The sequence below is a fragment of the Molossus molossus genome, unplaced genomic scaffold (assembly GCF_014108415.1).
Source record: "Molossus molossus isolate mMolMol1 unplaced genomic scaffold, mMolMol1.p scaffold_m16_p_1, whole genome shotgun sequence".
Classification (NCBI taxonomy): Eukaryota; Metazoa; Chordata; class Mammalia; order Chiroptera; family Molossidae; genus Molossus; species Molossus molossus.
Genome location: NW_023425344.1, coordinates 209,099,233 through 209,118,016, shown reverse-complemented (window position 1 = coordinate 209,118,016; position 18,784 = coordinate 209,099,233). Strand labels below are relative to the sequence as shown.

Sequence of the window (18,784 nt, the reverse complement as noted above, 5' to 3'; positions counted from 1 at the left end):
GCCTTACAATGAGGTTGAGAAAACAGGAGCCCTGGCCAGTTTGGCTCAGCGGTTAGAGCGTTGGCCTGCTGTCCAGAGAGACCCAGGTCGGTTCCGGCTAAGGGCAGGCACGTTCCTCCGTTGCAGTTTGTCCCTGGCCCTGGTTGGGTGGTGCCAGTGGCAACCATTCACCTCCATGTTTCTCTCTCTCTCTTTCCCACTCTATCTGAACAAAAATGGAAAATGTCCTCGAGTGAGGATTTAAAAAAAAGAAAAAAAAAAACAAACCAGGAAATAAATATTGAAAGAGAAGCAATAACATGAAGTGGCATATAAAGGGAGGTTTAGACTTGGGTTTCTGAGTGGGAGTGGTGACGCCAACGATAGGAATTGGCAGGCAGGAGGAGTGGGGCGGAGTGCCTTCCCCTGAGCTGACAATTCTGGAAGGACCAGAACCAGCCGATTGAGAAGGTCCAGCTGAGGCCGCAGGTGTGTCTAGGGTCACAAAACCAAGGTCAGGAGAATCCAACTACCAGGGCCCGATTGCTCCGTATCAATCTGCTGTCCCAGATTGCAGGACTGGTGTGAAGCCTCTCCACATTTGGGCTCTGGCCCCCAGAAGGGCGGGCGCCGAGGCAGCTGTGCAAGGAGCAGAGAGAGGAAGCAGACGAGAACTGAGGGATCCGGAAAGCCGCCCGGTGCCCTGAGCTGGGTGGCCAGATGGCCTGAGCTGACCCCGAAAAGGCCGCTAGAGGAGAACCAGGCACAGCTCGCCCACGGCGCGCGGAATGAGCCGGGGCTTCCGGGGTGGAGCACGCGGCGGAGGGGCGGGGCCAGGGCCAAGCACCGCCTACGTCGGGCTGCGTGACAATGGGGCGGGGGCGGGGGGCGGAACGCGGCGGCGGCAGCCGCGAGCCTCGGAGGGGCGGAGCCACCGCCGCTGCCGCCGCAGCCCCGGTCGGGATTTGAAAGATTAAAACGTCCGGGTGGAGAGGGCGGCGGCGTTGAATGTGTTGCGGAAGCGCAGGGGGCCACGGCTCGGCGCGGGGCCGGACAGCGGCAGCGTTTCCACAGCATGAATTACCCGGGCCTCGGGTCCCCGCGAAGCCCCGAGCATAACGGCCGGGGCAGCAGCGGCGCCACCTGGGAGCTGGGCTCGGATGCGGAACCGGCGTTCCGCGGCAGCGTCTGCTGCTTCGACCACCTGCCCAGCGGGGACCCGGACGACGGCGAGGTGTCCCTGGCCCTGCTGCGCGGGGAGCCCGGGCTGCACTTGGCGCCGGGCGCGGAGGATCACAACCACCATCTGGCGCTGGACCCTTGTCTCAGTGACGAGACCTATGACTTCAGCTCGGCCGAGTCCGGCTCCTCACTGCGCTACTACAGCGAAGGCGAGAGCGGCGGCGGCGGCAGCTCCTTGTCCCTGCACCCGCCGCAGCAGCCGCCGCTGGTGCCGTCGAACTCGGGGGGCGGCGGGGCGGCGGGAGGAGGTCCCGGAGAGAGGAAGCGCACCCGGCCCGGCGGCGCGGCCGCCCGGCACCGCTACGCGGTGGTGACGGAGCTGGGCCCGGAGGAGGTGCGCTGGTTCTTCAAAGAGGACAAGAAGACCTGGAAGCCCTTCATTGGCTACGACTCGCTCCGCATTGAGCTCGCTTTCCGGACCCTGCTGCAGGCCACGGGCGGCCGACCCCAGGCCGAGGACCCGGACCGTGACCATGTGTGCGGCCCGGCCTCCCCCGCGGGCCCCGTCTCCAGCTTCGGGGTGGACGACCACGAGGACCGCGTCTGCGGCTTCTGCCCTCACACTGTGAGGCAGGAGCCCGAGATGGAGCAGCTGGTGAACATCGAGCGGGTGTGTGTGCGGGGCGGCCTCTACGAGGTGGATTTGACCCAAGGAGAATGCTACCCGGTGTACTGGAACCGTGAGTAGCCGGCCGGGGGAGGGAGCGGGACGGGCTGCCTCTGCGGGGGCCGACACGCACCCGGGTGGGTTTGGGACTGGACCCTCGCGGAGGAGGAGGCGCGTGAGGCCTGGTGTTCGGTAGGAGCTGTTTGGAGACTGTGCCCGCAGCGACGGCAGGTGGAGGGTAAACAGGCTGATGGCACTATCCAAGCTGCGTGGGGTCAGGAGGAGAGGATACTGCTGGGGTAGCGTCTCCTGAGTGAGGCGGTGCTTCTGCCATCCCCCGGAGACGATCCAGGAACGGATGCCCAGCCCAAAGGTTTAATTTCGTGATTCTACCTGAGCTTTGTCCACCGGGGATCTGATTCGGTCTCATTTACCCAGAACTGCCTGTGATTTAAATAGCAGCTTGTCCTCGAGTGGGAATGTTGGAGAGGATCTGCTCGAGAATCAACAGTTCAGTTATGGATTTGGGTACAGAATATTAATCCCCGGCAGGAGAGGAAAAGAGATAGGTTGTTCCCTCCGGGTGCTTTCGGGAGAGGTTCAAGTACTGGGTGAAGCAGTTCTGGCAAGTGCATCCGTTCACTCTATGGAATACCTGTTTTGTTTTGTTTTGTTTTGTTTTTTGTTTTGTTTTGTTTTGTTTTGTCTCTTAGGCCCTTGTTTGCATATTTTTATTTTTGTCTCGACTTTGAAAAATTATAAGGCCTGTGCCTTGGTTTCCTCATCTGTAAAATACAGATATCCACCTCATAGGGTTGTTGCAGAGATTAAATAAGATAATACACCTAAATGGCTTGAAACTGCTTGACACATATGTGTGATATGTGTTAACAGTGGGTCCTTATTCATTAGAAAACAACACAGTTAGGTATATATTAAGGAGGAAGGCTATTAGAAATATCTGCCACTGCATGTAGCAGAACAGGTAGTATTCTATAGTAAAAGAAGCTATTGGTCACCAATAATTTGTAATATAGTTTTAATTTTTAGAGCCCAGTGCCCTAACTCACACGTCCTCATTGATTATTAGGTCCTCCATGATATTACAACATTCTGCCTTCTATTAATTATATATTGGTGACTTAGCTTTCTTTCTATATATTTAGCATCTATGGGCAGAGTCCATCACCTTTATCTCGTACTGTTACAGGGCTTAGTGCAGTAAATATTCATTATGTAGGTATTGAATTGTGTAACTGATTCAGATAATATAGAAATAGTCATATGTTAAGTGTGAGTCACTATAATAGCAATTATAATGAATAACAAATCCCCAAATAAAATAAGCATAGTAAGAAATTTAATTTAAAATTAAGATGGCATTGACGGCCCAGTTGGTGTGGCTCAGTGGATTGAGCATGGTCCTGTGGACTGAGAGGTGCCGGTTGGATTCTGATCAGGGTACATGCTGGCGTGATCCCCAGTAGGAGGTGTGCAGGAGGCAGCTGATTGATATGTCTCTCCGATGTTTCTGTCTCTCCCTCCCTCTCTCTCTCTCTCTAAAGATAAAAAATCAATAAAAACATTAAAAAAAAAAGATGACATTGACGGCATTCACCATTTTCATAAGGCCAGATTGGTAATGGGATCTGTCACGTCACACACTCCTTTTGACTATAAGCGTACTAAGGACAGGATATGCTGTATTCACTCATTTATTCAGCTGTTTCATTTTACTGACTATTTGTATGTGCATAACCTAGTACTCTTGTGAAAGCATTAGGAAAGGTGGGAAAAAGGACAATTCTTACCCTTCAGGAGTTTTCCACTTAGTCCTTTCGTCAGATGACCTAGACGTCACTATAGATATTTTTCCTTTGAAGGTAGAAATACAAGGACATAGTGGAGCCAGAAAGCTGGATAAAAATTCAGGCATCCTTGGAGAAGGGACTAGAAACCAAGAAATGAATCTTATCCTTAGGTCATCTGAACTATATTCACCTAGAACACTGTGTGCTCTTTTGGCTTATGATAAAATAATTAATGCATGCATAATGCTTTACTATTTACAAAGCCATTTTTTTATAGTGATAAATTGATACTAACATTCTATGTATGAAGAAGTGGGCCCACTGAAATTAATGAACTTGCCCAAGGTCACACAGCTAGAAAGTGGTAAAGCAGTTCATAGTCCAGTGTAGTCAGTGTCCAAGGAGCATTTGACCCACCAAAGGGTGAGGTAGGGAAAGCTTCCCAGATAATGTAAGACTGAGTCCTAAATGATTAATTTATCGGGCAGAAGAAATGGGGAGATGGAGAGAAAGTAATTCCAGGTTGGGTAACATATGCAAGGACACAGAAGCAAGAAACTACATGGCATTTTGAGGAAATTAGGGCTGCACAGAGTAGATTTAGGATTTGACCACAACAGAGGCAGAGGTGTTGGATCAGGGACCGGAGGAGCTTGAGAAAAAGGAGCACCTGTGTATGAATGGCACATTTGGGAAAGTAGCTAGAAAAAGAATAAGGTTGGTCCTGTCTGGTTTAGCTCAGTGGTTAGAGCATCGACCCATGAACCAGTGAGTCATGAGTTCACTTCTTGTCAAGGGCACAGACCTCGGTTGCGGTTCATCCCGGCCCTGGTCCGGGTCATGCAGGAGGCAACCAGTCGATGTGTCCCTCTCACATCAGTGTTTCTCTCTCCCTCCCACTCTATCTGAAAATAAATAGAAAAATATCTTCGGGTGAGGATTAAAAAAGAAGAAGAAGAAGAACAAGGGTGTATACATACACAGTGCTAAGGAGTTTGGACTTTGTTCTGGAAGTAAAGGGGTATCAATCAGTTGAAGACTATTACTTAAGTAATCAGTGACAACACAAAGGTTGAATTGGGGAGTTGGAGACTATCTTAGAATGCTAATATCATAAATCAAGTGAGAAACAGTGAGGACCTACAAATATTAATCTGGAAGGAAACAGTCTTCTTGAACAGCAACACCTATTTTGACTTCACATTAGCATTTTCTTAATAGTTTTCTGCAAGACAATCCTGGTGGGTGTCCAGGCCTTCATATGAGCTACAGTGAAAATATAATAGTGCTTTTGCTCCATAATTTACCACTTCTCACCGAATCCCATATAACTTTGGTCTAATTGGTTCTTCAGGTCCCTATGTGTTATGTTTTCACACCTTCTCTGGAGGATTCATTCCCAGTCTGATCTCTTCAGCCTTTCTTGAAATTGAAGGACTCTTATGATACTTGGCAGCTTTTGACTTTTGTCCCATTTAACTTTTTTTAAACCTAGAGGCTTTCTGAATAGTGGTAATGAAAGGAAAAACAGAAATAAAAAAAAATAAAAAAATAAACCAACAATTTCCTGCAGAGAATGGTGGAAGCATTCCAGTGGCCATTTAGACCTTTGTGACCTGAGTCCATTGCATCTGAGTGTCAAGGCCTACAAATTATCTGTGTCTAGTCTAAAAGAAAGATGTTGATTTAAATTTATATTTACTCTTCCTTTTGAACTCTTAGTTGCAGATAAAATTTGAACCAATTTAGGGGTACATGAATCAGAATGGGGACAGAAATCATTTTCTGTCGCTAGGAAGCGAATATTACATATGAAAAAAATATTAATTATGGGAAATGTATGTTTATTTCATTGTCTGCTCAGTTAGTTTTCTGACTGCATCTGGACATTTTAGATAAAACTGATCACTGCTGAGTAATGCCTAAGTGAACTCCCTTGCTCCATGTGTTCTTTCTAAACTGCTTGTAGCTACCTGATAGGCTTGTTTTGAGAGTTATGTATAACATGCTTAGAACAGTGTGGTTGGCACAGAGTACTAAGGGTTAACTATATCTGTGTGGATCTCAGGAAACTTACTTGTAGAAACTCAGGTGAAAGTTAATAAAGCTGATAAGTGCAAAATTGTACCTCATCACAGGCAAAAGAATGTAAAAATATTAGCAAGAAAGTGGACAAAGCAATTTAGTAGTAGCTACGAAAAGGCATATAGAACGTTAATAGAGATATTTGATGAGTTTAGAATAGTTTCATAGCTTTTCTGATAATATGTGCAGTGTGCACTAGGGAGTATGTAATATCCATCCCTTGACTAAGTTTATAAGGTTATTTAATTGACCAAATATTTATATGTATATGTAGTTGCCAGAAGCAGTCATTAATTATAAGCCACAGATTTCTTTCCTTCCCTTTTCTCGTGTATATATTATAATTCTAAACCATTTTAAGTTTCAGACACTTAAAAATTAGTCTTCATAATGTATATTTAAGAGAAAATAATATTCCTAGTAAAATGGGGTAAAAAAATTACGTTTTTTTTCCTGTGAGTACCCAAATTATATTATATTTATTAACTTGGCATAACTTTAACCATCCTTTTTCATTCAAGACCCAATAACCTTAACAAGTAATACCTTTTTTTAAATCCTTGCCCAAGGATGTTCTTAATGATGAGAGAGAGAGAGAGAGAGAGAGAGAGAGAGAGAGAGAGAGAGAGAGAGAAATATTAGCGTGTGAGAGAAACATTGATAGGTTTCCTCCCATATGCACCCCAACCCAGAATGGAACCTGCAACCTGGGTAGATGCCCTGACAGGGAATCAAACCTGCCACCTCTTTGTTTATGGTACAATGCTTCAAACAACTGATCACATCAGCCAGGGCTAATTAATAATTGTTTATGAGGCACAAGTGCATCATGGGAAAGTAATGGAGTCCAAGCTGGTAGAAGGTGCTCTTTCTTGACTAATTTCTGCATCTAGTAAAACAGAACTACAGGGAATAGAGACCAAGGATTGACACGCCTGACTGAAAAAGTGTTAGAGACTTTTATCTCTTATTCTTTTTAATTGTATTACTATCTTCCATTAGCCCAGACTGGAAAGCAGCTTTGGGTGGCACTAGAATCCTGGCTGCTAGGATTTGTGGAACCCTGGCAAAGTCTTCTGAGAACTCCATTCTAGATCAAGCCTGTGGTAGAGAGATTTTTTCATTGGCCTCCTGTGAAATAGCACAAGGATATGAATGACTAGTGAGTGACACGTGTGGAGCACTACCTGACCAAGGCATTCAGGACTTTTCTTTCCCTTTGCAATGTACATTAGTTTAAAAACTCATCGAATGTCAGTCATTGATCCACCTTGCTTGTGTATGGCTCAAATGTAAAATTGCATGTCGTGCAAGTGCTTTACATAAATGTTCAAAGTATTATGGTTTTCTTTTCTCCATCTGTTGCCTCCTCTTTTCTTTCCTCCTCTACTATTTTGTCATAAAAGAGACCTTTTGTACTCCTCCCTCTTCCAAATTTTATTTCCTGGGACTTTTATCTTCACATCATGCCCTGCAGTTTTTGCTTTGCTAAGTAAGATCTTTGATGTTTGGAACCCTAGGGCTTATCCTTTCCTATAGAGAGCAAGAAAAAGCTGGATGTGCTGGTCACAGAATCCTCTGAGAATTATGGACATTGAATGAGGACAGTAGGGGGATAGAAAGGAGAGAAGGAAATGGGGGATGTATTCACAGGAAGCCTATGATGAAAATTATTGGCAGAAGAGACGGGGAGGTAGGCAGTTCTAGAATCCCTGATTGTGCAGGAATCTGATTTAAAACCTTTATCTTTTCATGAGTGTGATGGAATTTAAACTGTGCATGTTTTCTTTTATCAATGAAAACGTCAACACTAATGAAGGATATAGATACAGTCTCTTCTTTTTTGCCACAATACAATCCTAAAAGCCCAGTTAAAAGTGGAACAAGGAAGTCCGACCAGTGTGGCTCAGTGGTTGAGCATTGACCCATGTACCAAGAGGTTGTTGGTTCAATTCCTGGTCAGGGCACATGCCCAGGTTGTGGGCCTGATCCCCAGTGGGAGGCATGCAGGTCAGTTGATGTTCTCTCTTATCGATGTTTCTATCTCTCTCTCCCTCTCCCTTCCTTTCTCTCTCTAAAATCAATAAAGAAAGTGGAACAAGGAAAATCATTCTTTATAGCCACTATCTATAACCTATAATTCTACTCTTGTAAGTCTGCCTTAGTAAAGGGAAATTGTGCTCACAAAAAATATTGAATCACTGACAAAGGAGTGGATTAATGGAATGAGAAGCATAATACAGATAATTTTTGATACCCGTGGCTAAGGGGACAAGTGAAATTCAAGATGGTGAAAGGTAGGGATTGTCTGTGCCAGAGAACTAAAGAAAAACAGTAGAAATATTTATATGATCATATAAAAATAATTGTATTATGTATTGCTTCTAATTTTACCAGATTTCTACACAAGAATAAATTACATAGTCATTAATATTTGTCTTATTACATATCTATATCTAGATGATCTTTATAATCATTGCACTTGTATGGGCAAATAAAATCTGTTGAATGACTGTTGGGGGCCAGGCCAGCCTTTGGAAATCATATGGTTATTGGTACTTCTGTACGCTGAGATTGCAGATATTTGGAAATCTTAGAGAACTATAAATTCCATCTGAATGGATGGCTTTTTCAAATAGCTGAGAATTAATCTTTTATATGCTAGAGTATAATTTTAACTATATGAATGAAAATCTCTCTAATATTACTAATTCTCCCTTGGGCCGCCTCTCAGTGAACCATCGTTCTAAATATTGATTCAGGGTAGCCCTTGAGATACTCGATACGGGACTAAGAACTGGATGAACTATGCTAAAACATAAGACTTCTAAATCATAGTCCATGAAATGTGCTGCTCAGTCAGGAACTCTAGCTGATGCACAGCAAGCAGAGTTACTTCTGAGCCTCAGTAGACATAGTTAAAAGCAATCCCACATTGTATTTTACTTCTTATTACAAATGAACAACTTTCAATTAGTATTTTATTGATTGAATCTGTTATTTCCATCTCATTCTATAGAGTTACTTCTAGGTGGGCCCAGTGTATCTCACGTCACCTGATTCACCCACCTAAAGTTTTTACCTCTGTAAAAACTTGCATTTTAACATCTGGTATCTATTTTAACATTAAGTAACTACAAATTTATGTTTTGGAAAAGAAATTATTTGCTATAAATCAAAGATAGTCATTGGAAAGAGAGAGTCTACTTCAGAGAGATTATTGAAGACCACTCAAACTGAGGAAAGCACAGAATGGGTTGCTCAAACACTTTCTGTGGCACTGAATAAGACAGGTCTACCTCTCTGTAAGATTTATGAACAGACACAAGCCTTTGCTTGACATTTTCATTGCATAGCTAACCACTCTTAACTCTTCTAATTTAAGATCACTACCACCACTGATGGTTCTGCTCTTTACCTTTCATTAGAAAAAACTGGGACCCTATATTTTAAAATATCTTTTTTGAATATGGTTACAGTTTGTTTTTAACCTGTTTACTATTTAGCCTGTTACTTTATGTAAACTACATTATTATACTTTTTTTCTTTTTTTGTAGAGAAGGATGTAACTGTACCTCACATATAATGAATATCCCTAATCTTGGAATACTGGTTTGTATTGTTTCGAATTCTGATTGCCCGACAGGATTCTGTCTTTTATGGACAGATATAGAACCCATCAAATTGTATGGCAGGTAACACATAAAGGGTGAACCTAGTTTACATTTCTTTTCAAATCAACTCTTAACTTACCTCAGCTCATCAATTTCATCCCTGCCACCTGCATTTCCATTCTTACTGGTTGTTCTAGAGAGGCAGCATGATGTAGTGTTGATGAATGTAAATGACCACTGAAGGCAGACTGTCTGGGCCCAGATTCCAGCCCTGCCACATACTGTCTGCTACTGGGCAACTTAAGTTCTTTGTGCCACAGTATCTTTTGTAAAATATGGATAATAGTACCTACCTCTTAGGATTGTTTTAATAAATGATACTTAAAGATCTTGAAACATCCCATGATAAATAGTAAACTATATATAACAGTTAGTTGCTATTAGTGCTTCTTCATTTGCCTGCCTCTTCTGTCCTTTCAAATTTATAACCCACTTCACGTTCTTGGCTTTCAACTCTCGTATTTCGATTTGTTGTCTCTTTTACTGACTTAGCATTTTCTTGGCCTTAACTTTTGGTAATTGACTCTCAATTAGGCATAGTTCTAGAACCCCTATAACTGTTGCCTGCTCTTGTGAAAAACTGTGATTGATTTTTGCCTAGCCTTTCAGGCCCCAGAAAGAGCTGTGCTGTTTGGTTTCTTCCTGGCTTGGACACAGAGGAGTGCGCAGTGAGTCTCTTACAACTGCCTGTGGGAAAGGAGACATTTTTTTCATATAAAAAGCGTTCTAAATTCTTGACCATCTACTTTTTTTTGGTATGCAGATTCTGTCACCAGATTTGAGGAGGTACTGACTTTATCCCAAAAGTTCATTTAGAGCATTTCTAATCAGCTACCAGGACTTTTGATAAAATAGATAACTTTACAGCTTTCTAAAAGACTACTCAGTTTTCAGTGGAGGCAGAGCCAGTAGCATTCTTGGCTTTCTGTCATGTTGGCAGGACAGAAATGGCCCATAATTCCCCTTATAGTGGAGACCTCAGCATGAAGACTTTGAGGGATTTCTCTTAATTGACCTGCCCTTGAACCAGCAGTGGTAGGAATAACAGTTGTGTTCTGGCACCTGGTGCAACATCTAGCTTCAAATATCAATCTACCCCTTAGTCCAGGGATCTGAAGCTTTGATTTCCTTGTCCAGCATTGGCAAGAAAAGCCAAGTGGACTCAGAGAACAGATCTTTGTTGTCAAATCCCTTTGTTTGAATCCTTTATTTACCTTAGCCATATGATTTTGGGTAAGTTATAATTTCTCTGTGGCCCAGTTTCTCTCTTGTAAACGGGGATAATAATTCTTGCTTCATGGGGTTATTATAAATATTTTATTAAAATACACATATGTAGAGCACTTAGTATGATACCTGGTTCAATAAGTGTCAGTTTTTGTTGTTTTTTTATTTAAGCCCGGCTGGTATATTGGCCCTTAAACTAGAAGCCTATCTTGAAAGAAATTAAAGTTTGTGGTTGACCTGTTTTATTTGTGAAAAAGAAGAGTGGGAATCTATGGCTCTACCAAAATTACTTCAGCCTAAATTTGATGACATATATACACATAACATATATTCCCCACACCTTCCCTCTCCCTCTTTCTTCTACTTACTTTCTCTTCCTTTCTTCCTGTATGTATGTGTGTGTGTGTGAGTGTGTGTGAGTGTGTGTGTGTGTGTGTGTGTGTGTGTGTGGCCCCTGAGAGTTCTGGGAATCACGAAGTATCACAATTCAAGCTCCTTGATTACTCTTGTATATGCTGAGTTTGAACAAAATGAAGACCTTTCCAGGTAGGGCCAGGACAGTAAAATACTCTTCAACCTCTGAATTGTCTCTCCTTGATTCCTGCCTATAAAATGGCATCCTGTCAACCAGTAGTTTTCAGATTTCATTGAGCCTGACAGTCAAGGGCAAGATTGGGATATTACATTCAAGATATCTGAACCTGGAGCCTAAGAATCTTCCTTTTCAATAGGCATCCCAAGTAATTCTGATTGCAGGGGATTATAGACCTCACATTAATAACACTTGTTAGTTCATTAATTCCTCCCATCTAAATGGCTCAAAACTGCTTCATTTTGAGTTGTTTCCACTTACACTCAGAGAATACCAGTTTAGCCAGTCCAAGCTTGCATTTTAAAGCTCTTCTAGAGCCCTGGCCGGTATGGCTCAGAGGTTAGAGCGTTGGCCTGCGGTACAGAGAGACCCGGGTTCGGTTCCCGCTAAGGGCACGTACCTCGGTTGCAGTTTGTCCCTGGCCCTGGTTGGTCGTGCGGGTGGCAGCCACTCGGTGTATTCCTTTCACATCGATGTTTCTCTCTCTCTCTCTTCCTCTCTCTCCTTCCCACTCTGTCTGAACAAAAAATGGAAAAATGTCCTCACGTGAGGATAAAAAATAAAAAAATAAAAAAAAATAAAGAGCTTCTAGAGGAACTAGCTTTCAACCCACACATTGGTATCTTTATTTCATCTGTTTCTCTTTTACCTACCTGTTTCTTCTCTATCCTTCTTTTTTTTTTTTTTTTTTTTTTTTTTTGGTACGTGCCCCTAGCGGCAACCGAACCCGGGACTCTGGTCCTCAGGCTGATGCTCCAACCACTGAGCCAAACTGGCCAGGGCTGCCCTTCTCATTTAAAACTTCTATATCCTTACTGAATTTCTGTAAAATTATTCTAGTGATTATTAAGATGAAGTCCTCCAACTATAATTGTGGGTTTGTTTATTATTATTTTAGTTCTATTAGTTTTTATTTTACGTATTTTAGAGCTCTGTTATTAGGTACATACACATTTAGGATTGTTATATCCTTTTGATGAAACAATGCCTTTATTATTTTGAAACGTCCCCCTTTATGGTTTATTTCTTATATTGAAGTCTATATTGATACTAATTTAGCCACTCAACTTTCTTTTGATTGGTAATTTATGATGTATCTTTTCCTGTCCTTTTACTTTTAAACCTATATATGTCTTTACATATTTGTCAATGGTTCCTTTTTAAAATCCATTTTGACAATCTCTGCCTTTTATTTGGTATTTTAGGCCATTTACAGTTAATGTGATTAATGCTGCTTGAGTTTAAATTGACCACCTTGCTCATTGTTTTCTATTTCATTCTGTGTTTCTTCCTTCCCTCTTCTACCGCCTTCTTTTGGATTGAGTGTGTGTTATGATTTTTTAAATTCTATTATTAGCTTTGAATACTTGTTAATTTTGGGGGGGTGCCATTGTAAATATATCTTGTGTGCTGGATTTTGTAACATTCCTTTAATATTGTTGGGCTTTGTTCTAGTACACAGTTAAGTTATTTCACATTAGTTTGATCCTATCAAAGCTTTTTTTTTTAAGCTTTTTTTAGGGTGGTCAAAAGCAGCCTTTAGTTTGGGGATAATTTATTCCTACAACTGAGGCAATAATATCTTTCTGAGGACATTACTCAATGCTCCATGGATTAGGTCTTTTTCAGTCTGGCTCATTGGAATTTGAACTATTCCAAGCCTCTATGAGCTCTGGAGATCGTTCCACCTACTCCTTTCCAGTGTCGTTTTCCCTGGCCTCAGGTTGATTTGTCCAGTGTGTGCATAGGTAAGTATTCAACCAAAGACTAAAGGGAATTCCTCCAGAGATCTACAGCATTCTCTTTCTGTACAGCCTTCTACTTTGCAGTATTTTGTCCCAGAGTTTAGCTACCTTGGCCTCCTGGCCTCCCTGAACTCTGAGCTGGTTCACATCTGAGCAAGACCTAGGCTCTGTTGGGTTTACCTCTTCCTGCACTGCAGGCTGGAAGCCCTAGGCACTGTTCTCTTCTGCTTGTTGTGTAATATCTGAAAATTTTCTAGTTGTTTAAGGTGGGACAGTAAATCCAGTATGTGTTACTCTGTTATGGCTATAAGTAGAAGTCTGTCCGTCCCATTTAGCAAACTGATTTACTGTCTCCATTCTTGGTGGTCTTGCCTATTACTCTCATTTCCTACAGCCTTCCTGCCAAGAATGTTAGAATGGACAGTGATAACACCTTTAGAGAACTAATATTCATCAAGTAGCTATTTGCCATACAGTAGAATTGGGATGTCTTCTGCAGCTGCTTTAGTGGGGTGTAGGATAGAAGCGTTTGTTAGACTTGTACCCCAGAACTCTTTGCTGCTGCCTCTTTTTGTCTACCAAACCAATTGCTGCATTTAATTTCTCATGCTTCCTAGTCTCCGCCTTTCTTTTTCTTTTATTTTCTATAACTCATTATAAAAAAACAGACTGTTAAGGATCCCTGTTTTCACGTCACAGGACCCACCTTTTCCTGATACCACCAGAAAGTAAATCAGGATTAACCTGCTAGTCACAGTGTGTCTATAGTGAGCTCATCTGCAGATCTTAGCTTCTATTTAGTTTTTGATTTTCTAACCGCTTCTCCCGTTATTAAAGTGTGAGATTTTTATTTTGGAAGAGATATCAGGGGGAAAGAGAGTTTAGCTAAACCAAATGGATGAGGATTCTAGACAGCTAGTTTTCATATAGTCAGATTTAACCACCGCATGTGGTTTTAGAAACTTTAAAAGATATTGTGTAAATTAATACAATGCCACAATTTTGAATAGGATTTTGTAATTTACAAAGTGCTTTCATATACATGATTTTATTAATTCCTATTATAACCCTGAAGTGAGATAGAATATCCTCATGTTACAGATGATAAACTGAGGCTCAAAGAGGTTAAGAAATGGAACTGGAATTAAAGCCTATTCCTTCTGAGTCCTTAGCCAGTTTTCTTTCTCCTGTGTACCATGTATGAGCTCACAGCTTATGCCACCTGAGCAGATGTGAAGATTATATGCCAACAGTACATGATATCCTGGATTACTTTGTAACCTATGTAAGAATTGCCTACTTTTACTGCTACTTATTCCTTCTAGTTGATGATTTTCTAAATATATGCCTCAAATAAGTTTCTTGTGACTTTAGTTTTATAAATAAATATTTTCCTCAGCTACTCTTTACAAGTTTTTGCTTATGCTTGCTGGCATTCTGAATATTTTTTTTAAATCAGTCCTGTCTGTAGCTGTAAACAACTGGACTACATGTTTGTTTGTTTGTTTGTTTGTTTGTTTGTTTGTTTGTTTGTTTGAATCATCTCCTGAGGATATGTTTCTATTTCTCTTCAGGTAGAATGGAAGGGAGGAAGAGAGAGAGAACATAGATGTGAGAGAAACACTTTGACTGGTTATCTCCCACACGACCCCGACCAGGGCCGGAGATGAACCACAACCAGATATGTGCCCTTGACCAGAATCTAACCTGCAACCTATTGGTCCACAGGCCTACGCCCTAGCCACTGAGCCAAATCGGCCAGGGCTACATGTGTTTTATTTTATTGTTTATTTTTTAATATTGATTTTTAGAAAGAGAGAGAGAGAGACATTGGTTTGTTGTTCCACTTATTTTTGCATTCACTTGTTGCTTCTTATGTGTACTCTTACCAGAGATTGAACCCGCAACCTTGGCGTATCAGGACGAGGCTTTAACTAACTGAGCTACCTGGCCAGTGGCATTCTGAATTTTAACTACACAAATCTTTATCTCCTGTTACTACCCTGTTCCTCTTTTTCACAAAAGATTTTCATTTTTCTATTACTTTTTTCCACAAATATTGTCTAGTATATACTAGGTAAAAGAAGGGAGTGAACTACCTTGAGTTTACAAAAAGCTTCCCAGAGAAATGTATGCTTGATTTGGGTATAAAATAAGGGTGTTATTGGCAGAGAGAATGGCATGTTTAAAGGCTTGGAGTCATGAAGGAGGACTCATGCACTTGGAGGACTCCAGAGATTGTTTGGCAGGAGCATTGGGAATATGGTAGAAAAGGGTAGAAGAAGGAATAGGTAGTCAGAGTCTAGATCAGGACAGGCCTTTTCATACTGAAAATTTAAATTTTATCCTATGAGAGTGAAACATTGGAAAGTATAAAATGAGGAAATTACTTTGATCAGATTACATTTTGAGGTTATTTTGGCAACAGTGTGGAACATAAATGGAAAGCTGTAAAAGTGATTTAATAATCAGGGAAACTAGTTAAGGAGTTGTTGCAGGAATGCAAATGAGAAACTGCAAGCGATACTCCAAATGGTTATTGGAGGGGTGGAAGTAGATGGTAAGGAAGTAGAATATGTGTGCTATCAGTGCAGTGTGAGTACATGGAGGGGTAGTCCAGGTTGTCCCTATAATATTTTTAACTTGGGCAGATTGTGGAGGTTTCCCATCCAGGTTTATGGTCGCAGAGGGAAGCTAAATAATAGTTTATTTTGACATACTGCATTTAAGGTGCTTATTGCATATCCAGCTATAGAAGTATCTAGTAGGTGTTTGCATATTTAGGTCAGGACCACAGAAGAAAACAGCACTGAAATTAAAGATGTAAAGATCTTCATAATTTAAGCCAGTGGTCTCTAAAATGGGGTATGTAAACACTCTGTTAAAGGTGTTACAATGAAAATGTTTGAATTTATATTTACTTTCTGTTTCATTCTTTCACGTGTTTTATTTCTGTGTTTTATAATGTATAAACCATTTTAGAACAGTAATACATATGCATAATTTATATATATGGGAATGTACTCAAAATATTTTTGGAACTTACTGATTTAAACTGATTAGTTACTGCTGAGCATTTGTTTTACGATAATAACCTGGAGGACTTTTTTTAAAACATACATTTCTTGCCCAGTGGTGTGGCTCAGTGGACTGAGCATCCTCCCATGGACTGAGAGGTCCAGGTCAGGGCACATGCCCAGGTTTTGGGCTCAATCCCCAGTAGGGGACGTGCAGGAGGCAGCCAGTCAGTGTTGCTCTCTCACATCGATGTTTCTATCTCTCTCTCCTTTCCTCTCTCTCTCTCTAAAAAAACAAATCAATAAAAACATATTTTTAAAAAAATACTGGCCAGTTTCTCAGTGGTTAGAGCATTGTTGGCCTGCAGATGAAGGGTCACAGGTTTGATCCCTGGCCTCAGCTGCGTCATTCAAGAGGCAACCAATTGATGTGTTTCACATCAGTCTTTCTCTCTCTCTCTCTCCCCCTCCCTCCCTTCCCTCTATCAAAGAATTAATGGGAAAATATTCTCCGGTGACGATTAAAAAAAAAAAATCACATTTCTGAACCCTATCTCCAGAGACTATGGATTTATTGTGTATAGTAAGGCAGTTGAAAAGTCCATTTTAGAACCATAGGTTAAAACTGTGGAAGATTTGGAGAGTATAGAATGAGAAGCTAGCAGAGAAGATAAGATAGACCGTTTGAATGACACTGCTGATTCTATTTATTTTTTTTTAATCCTCGCCCAAGAATATTATTTTTCTATTTATCTTCAGATAGAGTGGGAGAAGGAGAGAAAGAGAAAGACATCGATGTGAGAGAGAGACATTGATTGGTTGCCAGCCGTACAACCCTGACCAGGGCCAGGGAACAAACCAAAACTGAGGAACATGCCCTTAACCAGGATTGAACCCACAACCCTTTGGTCTGAGGGCCGATGCTCAAACCGCTGAGCCAAACCAGCCAGGGTGACACTGCTGATTCTAGATGAGAAGATAGGAGAAGAGAAGATGGACAAGTCTGAATGACATTGCTGATTCTAAAAGTTCCAACTATGTTCATTCATTTTTTTATTTTAATAATCTCATAGAATATTCATAGTCAATATTGCATTGATTACAGTAAGCTAAAATTAACATTAAAAATTTTAAAGTCTCTTATAATATTATATACACCATTTTTGGCACAGGTTTCTCTCCCACATCTATGCAGATAATATGCAGCATTTTTTTACTATCCAAGTACCTAGAGATAACTTTTTCCCTAAGCATGTAAAATGCTGCATTGCCTAGAACCACCAAATATTAAACTTCCAAGGGTCTCTGGTTTAAAGCCTATTTTCCATTTTAAAATGTAGAATAGAACTTGCTAACAACATCTAAAATCTACCTTCTATGAATTAAAATTTGAAAAGAGGTGAAAATGTTATGTGAATGCCTAAAAGGATTATGTAATGAAAACTTTTGAGGATTGTTAAGGGCTGAATTGTGTCCCTTTAGCAAACGCATGTGTTGAAGCACTTACTGCCATTAACTTAGAATGTGGCTATATTTGGAGATAGGGCCTTTAAAGAGATGATTAAATTTCAATGAGGCCTTGTGAATAGGCCCTAATTCAATCTGACTGTTGTCCTTATGAGAAGAGGAAATTTGGACACCCACAGAGCTACCAGGGATGCACATGCACAGAGAAAAGACTGTATGAAGCCACAAAGAAGGTAGTTATCTGCACTCCAAGGAGAGAGGCCCCAAGAGAAACCAAACTTGCCGACACTATGGTCTTGGACTTCTAGCTTCTAGAACTGTAAGAAAATAAGTTTCTCTCACGCCCTGGCTGGTTTTGCTCAGCGGTTAGAGCTTTGGCCTGAGGTCCAGAGAGACCCGGGTTCGGTTCCCGCTAAGGGCGCGTACCTCGGTTGCAGTTTGGCCCCGGCCCCGGTTGGGGTCGTGCGGGTGGCAGCCACTCGATGTGTCCCTTTCACATCGATGTTTCTCTCTCTCTCCCTCTCTCCCTCCCACTCTACCTGAACAAAAATGGAAAAATGTCCTCGGGTGAGGAGAAAGAAAGAGAGAGAGAGAGAGAGAGAGAATAAGTTTCTCTTGTTTAAACCATCCAGAATATGGTATTTTGTTATGACAGCCCTAGCAAACTAATACAAGGACTGTAAACCACTTATGGAACTTTATAGTTACACTAATGAAAAACTAATATGTTCAGGTTTTAAAAATCTGTGGCCTTGGCTCTTGAACCAGAAGAAGCAAACAATATTTAAGGTATAATGACATTGTCCGAACTTTCTCACCTCTATAAAATTGGTTTAAACTTGGTGAATGGTAGATATTATTGCCTAAACATAATTTACTATTCTTAGTGTTACTGTTACTTTCAAATGTGAGCAAATGTATTGTTTGAGGTATAGATATTTCTTTCATAAAATAGAATTTTGTATGATTGCTAACTATTAACCCAGTTTTTCAATTATAACATTATAGACAGACTAACTGATGATTAGGATAATGATTTATTTTTGTCATACATTATACCTCCAGATTACAGTTCCTGTCTAGTGAATGAGCAAGTATTCAGGTATTCAAATGGAAAGTAACATTTTGATATCTAGTTTCTAATTTACTACCTTTCATTTCATTGACCAGTTAAACATTACGTTTTATACATGTTTTTACTTTGTCCCCAACCTTTTTTTTTATTTTTTTTATCCTCACCCGAGGATATTTTTCCATTTTTGTACAGATAGAGTGGGAGGGAGAGAGAGGAAGGGAGAGAGAGAGAGAAACATCGACGTGAAGGGACACATCGAGTGG

At 41.2% G+C, this 18,784-nt stretch overlaps 1 protein-coding gene across 5 annotated transcripts in view; it reads left to right on the top strand.

Moving 5' to 3' along the window:
• Positions 1-877: 877 nt before the first annotated feature.
• The window catches only part of DDHD1 (DDHD domain containing 1), a 91,098-nt gene continuing 73,191 nt past the window's right edge, over positions 878-18,784 (top strand). For 3 of the 5 annotated variants that reach the window (XM_036257362.1, XM_036257354.1, XM_036257346.1), the window contains exon 1: positions 1,040-1,901. In XM_036257362.1, coding sequence (XP_036113255.1) covers positions 1,055-1,901 — 847 coding nt within the window. In that variant the 5' untranslated portion in view covers positions 1,040-1,054. Of the gene's footprint in view, positions 1,902-18,784 lie in introns of all 5 variants that reach the window. The other 2 variants (XM_036257379.1, XM_036257371.1) reach the window with 2 other exon arrangements.